Raw genomic sequence first — 8,752 nt, 5'->3', positions numbered from 1 at the left:
AGAAATGCTGTTTTTCTACTGGGGATTGAAGTGAGCAATTGGCAAAGGGAGGTGAAAGGGCATTATCACATTGGCACCCTTATTCTTCAGACTGGCAGGAGAGAGAGCCCTGCAACCATGGGCTCATAGAGGCATAGGTACTGAGAAGCCTCCATTGTTTAAAAAAACAATAGACTTCTACAGGTGTTTAACAGAAGAACACTAAGACACTCACCCTAAAGTTGTCTCAACATAGGAACTTTTATTTGCTGGAAAAACACGCTGGCTAAGAAGCAAAGTTAAGAGCTAGACCTCACATGAGTCCTCATATGATACGGTACCTTGTGACAACTACAACATCAATGCAACCCATTGCATCATGCATCAGTTAGTAATTAAATAAAGATTAATCAGAGACAATAGCTACTTGAAAGGTATTTAAAGTCTCTCCAGATATAGCTACAGAAGAAAGTGCTAATTCCCTAGAGGAAGCTTGAACCACGTTATCTCTTCTGCAGAAGTGAAATTTAAAACATCAGCATTGACTGATGATCTCTAAGTAATGGCAGTAAACCCAGAACTAAAGGCCTGTACAAACATGAAGTTGCTATACAGGTCGGCAACTGGATTACCTGTACCTGGCTAAAGGATTAGTGTAAAAACTGCCATTGTGTGAGAGATCAGGTGATCCTCACAAGAAAATCCCTACATTTGCTGTAAGCAGATGATGCCATAAATTATCAGCTCAGCAGACACAGTGGATTTGGTCTGGGTGATGAGAGGTGAGTCCAGTAGTGCTGGAATGAGTGCAGAAAAGGGAAGAATGCATGCATATGCATACTGAGATATTCACTAGACAACAAGGGGGAAAGGCTTCTACTTTCAGTGTTGTGAATTTCTACAGATAATAAAGTCAATAGCCAGTTACATTAATAGTACAGTGCAGTTACTCGGAAGACACGGAAAACACAAGGAACAACTGCTGGTCATAGGGCACTGAAGAAAGGGAAGTGACCTTTTTGGACTGGGACACACATCATCATAGGAAAGGCACAGAAATAGGAAAAAGTATCTGAAGGATGCAGTAGAAGAAGGATTTGAGCTCTTGGGATGTGGAAGAACCAGCTGAGACAGGGTATGAAGGGCCCAAATGTACGTGAGACTGTGGTAGCAGCAAAAATTTGCAAGCTGATAGAGTTAAAAGCATTTGGTTGTTATGCTATGGAAGGAATACAGTCTGAGAAATTTAAGGACACTAATTATTTTGACGGCTTTAGTCAAATAAGAGGACTTGAAAAGCTCTAAGAAAGAGAGCATAGTAGGACAAGGAAAATTGAAAGTGATATGAGAAGGAGAGGAAAAACAGCTCAACCCTCTAGCAAAAAGAGTTTGAGAATATGAGGGTGTGGGGATGGTATAAGACAAAACCAGGGGACAACAAAATGAGAGGGGTCCCATACACAGGTGCTAAAAGTTACAGGAGCATTCAGAGCACCCAAAGAGACTTGAATGAGGAGAGTATCTGGAGTGATAAGCCAGGGAATAATGAACATGTGTGACAGGAAAGGCAGGGGTAAGGATAAAACAGCAACATCTGAGGCAGGAAAGAGTTGCTGGGAATTTTTCAACACAAATTTGTATGTCTGGAAAAAGGGAAATTTGAAAAAAGGACAGCTGAGCAGTTTTGGAGGGTGGGCACAAGTCTCCAGGTTTGGCTTGGGGCTTCAAGATTATGTCATCGATGGAATGGAAACTTCATCTGTTTTGAGAATAAAATCCTTCCTACCCACAATAAAAACAGGACAGAACTAATAGCATGGTTGTGCAGGCCTGATCTGTACTGACATTTGGACTGTATGTGCTTACTTCAACTCACTGGCCAGTCCATAATCCTCTTCTTCCAAGATTGCTTTCATTGTTGAGATAGTCAGCCTAGCAGCACTGCTTCAGTTTCACCAATACACATACATTGTTCTGATAGAACTGTGACAAAGTTAAGCCTGGACAAAGATTGCAATCAAAATGTTTTGATCCACAAGCTGCAGGGAGGACTGTTTACCAACTCAGGATTGTAACCACAAGTGCAGATAAATGGACAGAACTTGCTTTAAAATGAGATACCTGTTCTTCATGAGTTTCAGGTGTACAAGTGAAGCAAAACAAGGGGGTACTTGCCTCAATTCCAGCCATGCTTCAATATACGCTGTATCATCCTGCTTTGGGAGATCTTCATTCAGACACCTGAATACACCCCAAACAAACATCCCAATCTCAGTGAAAAATTACTTTCCAAGTTTAAGGACCTGCAAGCAGGTCGCTGAAACCCAAAGGCAACACAGCCTGAGGAGTCAGAGCTACCAGCAACACATCCATTCAGGAAATCACCTCTCCATGCATTACGCCGTGGCTGGACATGGTGGCTGGAAGTAGAACTGGCTTGAGGGGCCTCTAGTCCACATGACTTGTTATAGACTTGCCACTGGAGTCAGCCACACATACAGTTCCACTACCACTGCAACCAACACCATGGCAAAAAGAGACAGCTTGTTGCTTTGACACACAGAACTTCCATTATGTATATGGTACTGGTGACAATAAAAACAATGTGTTTCTTAAAAGCAGTCTGTGATCCCAGCCCTTCCCCACCCACTAACAGACCAGACAGACTCAGTAAGGTGATGAATTGTGTTTCTTTGAGACTGTTTAAAATACATGAGCTGATTACTACAACATGCCAGAGATTACAGTTGTATTTATAGAGGAAGGAAATAAATTGCACGTGCGTAATTGGCTGTAATGCTGCATACGGCAGAGTCCCTTGCTCTTACTCAGAGGGCCTTGATAAATTTTTTGCCCATGCATAGAGACACAAAGGAAGGGAAAGGAAGCAGAAGAGACAGCAACATACAACATCCAAGAGAAAGAAATGAAAGAGACAGCCTAAGGGGACCTTAGCCCCCAGAGGAATAGGAGGAATGGGGCACCAATGGCTTTGTTTTGAAAAGTTCAAGTGAATTGCTGGTCTGGGGGCCTCAAGCTTGTATGCCCACCCCCTAGAATGACAGCCGTAAGTAGTACAAAGCAGACCCTGGCTCCTCTTCAGCAGATGCACTTCTGACCGTCCATCACATCTCAGTTCCACAGGGAATTAGGCAAGTGCTCAGGGAACGAGGGCTGCTTCACTCCAGATCTTCAACTCTGCCCTCACCCAAGGTGGAGAGGGATGGAATTGCAGGGAGATGAACTCAGCGCAAATGAAATGCTGGGGCATGGAAGTGAGCATGCAAAACCTAGCCCCGTCCCAGACAACCTGTGAGGAGGAAAGGGGCTTCTCCAGCATCCTCAGTGCAACAAAATGCATCTGCTCCTCCCATATTTTATACTTCCACCTGGAAGTACAAAACGCCAGTGATGCTTTTTCCTACATCCTCCTAAGCCTAGACAGGTCTCTGCACCTGAGGTAGAGCCTCCTCAGCTAAAGAGCCATCCTCTTTACAGTCCAGATTATGGGCTACAGCTTAGCTTGTATAAAAAATAAATACACTCAAAAAACCTGCAGAAACTGTGGAACAGGTCAGCTCGTTTAACCCCTGGTTTGACAACATGTTTGAGCAATTCACAGCTCTTGCTCTTTCTGAAAGAGAAAAGCATGGGAGATTGCTTACAGAAATCCATGGCATTCCACACTGTAAGTTTATTTACAGCAGAGACCACTCCAAATCTAAGCTCATGAAAACTCACAGTGAGTAGGAAGATTTCAGTTTGATCTAGGGATCTACGCTACCAAATTGGGGCAACTAATGTCACTTTGCAATATCCATGCCAGAGCAGCATTTCCCTTTGAATTCCTAGGTAACCGTTTCCAATATTTTCTAACTCCTGCTGAAAGTTTGGGCTTTCGTGGTTGGAGAAGCAGAACAGGTATTCTTCAACTATGTGACTCAGTCTCACGTGGAGTACATCCAATTTCCTTCACCTATTATGTAGTGGACTTCCTTCGCCATTCAACATGGTAACACTGGAAAGCACAACTCTCATTCTCTTTTCTGCCACTAGCCTCAACATCTTCCAGAAAGCTACAAGACAGTAGAAAGCTGTAAGGTCCTGGCTTGTGTCTGCATAGATGAAAGGAATATTTGAAGCACTTACACCAAACTCCTTGCTGTTGGTGATTTATTCCTTCCGGCAGTAGATTTTATGCCCACACAGGCCCTTTAGACAACAACAAAACTCCTTCCAATCAACATGAAATTTGGTGCACTTCACTGAGGTAATCACATTGACTCCTTTTTATTACAGCTGAAGTGTCCACATTCAAAGAGCAAGTCAACTTAGAATAACAAGCAGAATAAATCACTTCCTTGAGTGCTCATCCCTGCATGACTAGTGAAATCTAGATGACTGTCGAGCTCAGTCAGATGGATTATAGTCACTGACCAGCACAAACTAGCCTTTATTTCATCAATTAAAAGCATACATCATGTTGCCACTCTTTATGCAAAGCACAAGAAACTCACATGATGAAGTCCTGCATCCCTAAAGGCACTACATTAAGGCATTCTTTATTTGCTAGAGTCCACACAGGCACTAACTAAACAAACTTACACCCCAAAATAAGCCACAAATTCCCCACAGAAGAGCAGGAATAATAGCTACCCACTCCTCCCCTGCTTCCTATTCCTCTCAGCTCAGATGACCCTCTCTTTAAGCTGCAGCTGTTGGGAAGTCTAACCCGTGATCAGTAGAGCACTTCATAATCTTAAAAAAAGACAACAAATCAGAATCAATAAAGTAATCAATGGAAAAGCTAGGTGGAAGGGAAGGGAAGACTCAGAGGCAAGAAGAGACAGGCAAGGTGATAGGGGACAGCAGGTTGCAGACTGAAAGGGCTACATTCAAGTAAAAAAGTAGACTGGACACAAAGCAAGAAGGGAAAAAAAAGGAAAGAACAGAAGGGCAAGTTACACCAAAGGTCCCACAGAGACCTCCAAATCCCCCACCAGGAAGGGGACTTGTAAACCCACCCACTTCAAGGTATCTATCCCTCATATTTACAGGTTTATTTGACCTGGTAAGAAAACGTCTTATTTCTACATTAACAGCCACCCCCGCTTCCTTTCCTTGCTCTGTAAAACATACTATTTCCACAGTAACTGTGGAAGTTCCAACACTACTGCTTCCCTTTCCCAAGGAAAGAAATTACCACTTATGCAAACAAGACCCTCCAGATGATAAACAAAAAAGCATAAGTTTTTAAGTACTCTGGAGTTAGGGTTTCTTCACCTGTGATCCTGGGCTTTTCAGTACTTACTTACAATCACCACCACCACAATGGCACAAATCACTCCCATCATGATCATCATCTAGAAAGAGAGATGGTCAGATAGTAATACTCAGAACAGATTGCAAGTTCACAGCTTCCATGGCAACCAGGGAACATGAGGCAGATGCTGAAAGCAGGAAGCTGAGGCCTCAAAGACTTTCCACAGTGAAATAATCCTAAACATTTGAAATTGCTGTAGTAGTTATGTCCCAACTATTCACAGAAAGCCCTGAACAAAGCTAATCAAATTCCCCTCTAATGAAAGAAATCATAGCACTAGGAAACTCACCTTACAGTTCTTCCACCAGTACTTCCTTTTGAGTTTTGCTGCACTACTTTCAAATACTGAGGCACCAGCCTGAAGTGCATCCGCCCGGTCATCAAGCTCTGACAGTTTCTGGTCTCGTTCCAGTACCTTGTCGACATTTACACGCATTATATCAACCACCTGCAGAAGGAAATAACCAATAGCAGTAGTCATAGTTGTTCAATAGGGTTGAAAGTGTAAAAGCAGTAACACAGCCAAAAAGTAATGCTGAGACACTACTAACAAGTAAAGGCCTGAAACAAAGAATAAATATGAGGGTTAAAAACCAACTTTCAGGTTATTGCCTACATGGAAATGGGGAAAGAACCTAACACATTCCGTCTCAAGTATAATTAAACTACATTTGCAGCACACTACTCTCACTTCTTATCGAAAGTTCTCAAGTCCACCAAGATTACAGCAACTCCCTCCACAGCAACCATCACATGCTCAATGGAACATAACTGCAAAGCCAACGTAGAGCTACGTGTTGCTGCCCCAATGAGGCATAAAGGAGTTACTGCATGTCAGCAGCCTCCAACTCTGTGAAGTCAAGTAGGATTCACATCTTACATTAAACCCGCACTCTGACTGCTCACCTGGCAGGGATTAAGAGTTGTTCTGGATCCCATAGAGGTTTATTTCTATGGGAGACATGTTATATGAAGCATGAAAAATTTAGCAGGTCTGCTCCTTAGGTGCCACAACCAAACTTATGCAGCTTTTAAATATAAAGCTTTTTTATCTCAGCTCCTGCCCGTTTACAGATCAGACATCATGCTTGCATTATCAGTGTCTCTCCAGTACCTGAATTCCAAAAGCAACCACCTCTTCAGCAACATATGCTTATCAAGAGCATCACTGCAGCAGAGCAGCACAAGTGCCCGTTCAGCCCTAGGGAAGCAGCACAACTACTGACCTCCTCCACCTGGGCCTGCGTCTGCTGCAGCCGTCGGTTACTGCTCAGATTGGGGGGTGGCCCAGGGGGTCCCCCGGCAGGGGCTCCCCCTTCTGGAGCCCCAGGAGCAGGTTGCTGAGCCGGTTCAGACCTACGGGAACACACAAGGACAGAGAGAAAACATCAGTCCCTGAGCTGCCAAAGGACAAGCACACCCCGAGCTACCTGAGCTGAAGGTGAGAGCAGGCAACAACTCCCCCCCCCATCCCACAGCCTCCATATCTGCAAGCAACCTGCGGGTCGGGCCGTGCTGGCACCGCGCCCTGCCAGCTCCCCACAAGGGGACGGAGGTGACCGGGATGCGGCCGCAGCCGTCGTAAGAGGAGCGATAGAAGCGGAGCCCAGCAGCAGGGAGCCGGGAGGAGGCTGCGATGAAGGGACGGACCCCGTGCACTGCGGGCGGGCAGCGGGAGCGCCCCGGTGTAGGGGCGGCAGTGCGCACAGCACGGCCCAAGGTTGCTGCAATGCGCCACTCACTCTCCGTGCCGCTGACTGGTCAGGCCGCCGGCCCTGCGCTCACCCGCCCGCCGCCCCAACCCGCACAGCTCCCCTTCACGGCCGCCCCATCCCCGCGCACCGCCGCCTCCCGCCCCACACACACTCACATCCCGCGTCACCACCGCAACAACGCTCCGCACACCACGCTCACACAAGCGCCGCACGCCGGCTGCCACCTCCCCTACTTATAGTGACCGAGGCCCCGCCCACAGGGCCGGCAGCCAATCAGAAGTAGTCACAGGGCAGTCTCGCCCATAGGGGCGAATCAGCAGCGCGTCCTCCTCCTCCTCAGCCAATCAGCCGCTTCCCTAAGTCCCGCCTCTCGCTGCTCCCGGACTCCCCGCCCAAGCGGGGTAGGGCTGAGGCGAGGGTGCGATGCAGCAATGGGGTATGGAGCAGGAACACCTCATGGGGACCTGCCAGCGGATGCGGCCGAGCCTTGGCTGCCAGCTGAGCGAGATCAGGCTCTGGGTAACAGCCCGAAGGGGCTGCAGGTATGGGCAGCTGCTGTGGGATCCCAAGGGTTAGACGAGAATGCAGCTCAGTGTGGCAGAACCACGGGAATAGCAAAGTGAGACTTGTGGGTTGAGATAAAGCTATTTACTAGGATAAAGTAGTTATGGCTACATATATACATATATATATATACACACACATATATATGGATGCATATAACAAATGATTGGCTGATGCCAAAATAGCACCCTGAGCAATGGAAAATGAGATGAACTCCCACCCCCCTTCAAAGCTCATTCTGCATGATGTCGTATGGTCGTGCTGCATGAATATCCCTTTGGCCAGCAGGATATGGAAACCTAGAGCTAATAAAGACTGAAAGGAAGCTACAAGGCTGGCCCAAATCTTGAAGGCTCTCAGCTAATAGCTAAGAGATGCAGGCTGGCACTGTGAGAAGTCCATCAGACGTGACTAAGGCGGCTGTAGTTCCAGCAGCAGGACCTTGGGGCTGGGCCAGAAACACACAGCAAAGGTTGCAGACAGCACTGGGAACAAAGCCGCAACAAACATGGCTTTATTCCGACCGTGACACCGCAAAAGCCCAACTCCAGACCCCCCGGTCTCTCCTAGCGGTGCTTTCCAGTGCGGTTAAAGCGCTTGTACAAGAAGCGGATCCTCTTATTGAGATTGTGGTAATCGTCCACGAACATCCGATCTCCCACCATCTTCTTCTTGCGGATGCAGCGCTGCAGCTCGTTGCCCCGCCAGCCTCGCAGCCACCTGGGCCCCACGATGAGGTGCTTGGGGTGGATCTGGAAACCGCCTGAGAATAAAAGGGTCAAAATTGAAGGCAGAACCAGGGAAAGGCCTCGATAACCCCCAGGAGGGGCTGCTCGCTCGTAGCTGCCTCCGGGCACGGTCCCCTCCCGCCCAGGGCTCCTCACCCAGGATCCCCACGTAGTCGTAGACCCCGAACAAGGCCCGTTTCTCCGTCCACCGATCCACCTTCTTAGGTTTCGGGGGTTCCCTAACGCGAAAATTGCGGGGCAGCCCGGCCAGGGGGGATGTGATGGGCAGGGGGCGGCTGGCGTCGGGGCGCTGCCCCCCACCGCTGACGCCCCGCACCGCCTGAGGCAAGGCCGCCACCCGGCGCAACGCACCGCGCAACAGCGCCGCCATCTTGGAAGCGGAAGGAGGAGGGCGGTGCCGCGCTAACGGTCGCTGAGGGAAG

General features: G+C 47.7%; 2 protein-coding genes across 9 annotated transcripts in view; both read right to left on the bottom strand.

Annotated features, from left to right (window-relative positions):
* VAMP1 (vesicle associated membrane protein 1) overlaps positions 1-7,225 on the bottom strand; it is a 43,695-nt gene extending 36,470 nt beyond the window's left edge. For 4 of the 8 annotated variants that reach the window (XM_085524142.1, XM_085524115.1, XM_085524124.1 and 1 more), the window contains exons 1-4: positions 7,173-7,225; positions 6,529-6,658; positions 5,592-5,750; positions 5,291-5,342 (exon numbers count right to left, since the gene is read on the bottom strand). In XM_085524142.1, the coding sequence (XP_085380268.1) occupies positions 5,291-5,342; positions 5,592-5,750; positions 6,529-6,658; positions 7,173-7,174 (343 nt within the window). In that variant the 5' untranslated portion in view covers positions 7,175-7,225. Of the gene's footprint in view, positions 1-221; positions 2,221-2,300; positions 2,492-2,650; positions 4,892-5,290; positions 5,343-5,591; positions 5,751-6,528; positions 6,659-7,172 lie in introns of those variants that run through there. The other 4 variants (XR_014937289.1, XM_085524151.1, XM_085524133.1 and 1 more) reach the window with 4 other exon arrangements.
* An 842-nt stretch (positions 7,226-8,067) lies between these two features.
* On the bottom strand, positions 8,068-8,709 carry MRPL51 (mitochondrial ribosomal protein L51). Its single transcript, XM_015873426.3, has 2 exons — positions 8,466-8,709; positions 8,068-8,344 (listed from the first exon to the last, which is right to left on the bottom strand). Exons 1-2 carry the CDS (start codon positions 8,698-8,700, stop codon positions 8,148-8,150), a joined length of 432 nt encoding a protein of 143 aa, XP_015728912.2. The 5' UTR covers positions 8,701-8,709; the 3' UTR covers positions 8,068-8,147.
* Between the last annotated feature and the right edge of the window lie 43 nt (positions 8,710-8,752).

Source organism: Coturnix japonica, chromosome 1 (assembly GCF_054131305.1).
Source record: "Coturnix japonica strain WE chromosome 1, WE-NBRP24, whole genome shotgun sequence".
NCBI lineage: Eukaryota > Metazoa > Chordata > Aves > Galliformes > Phasianidae > Coturnix > Coturnix japonica.
Note: the sequence above shows the minus strand (reverse complement) of the source record. Positions and strands in the feature narration are given on the sequence as shown.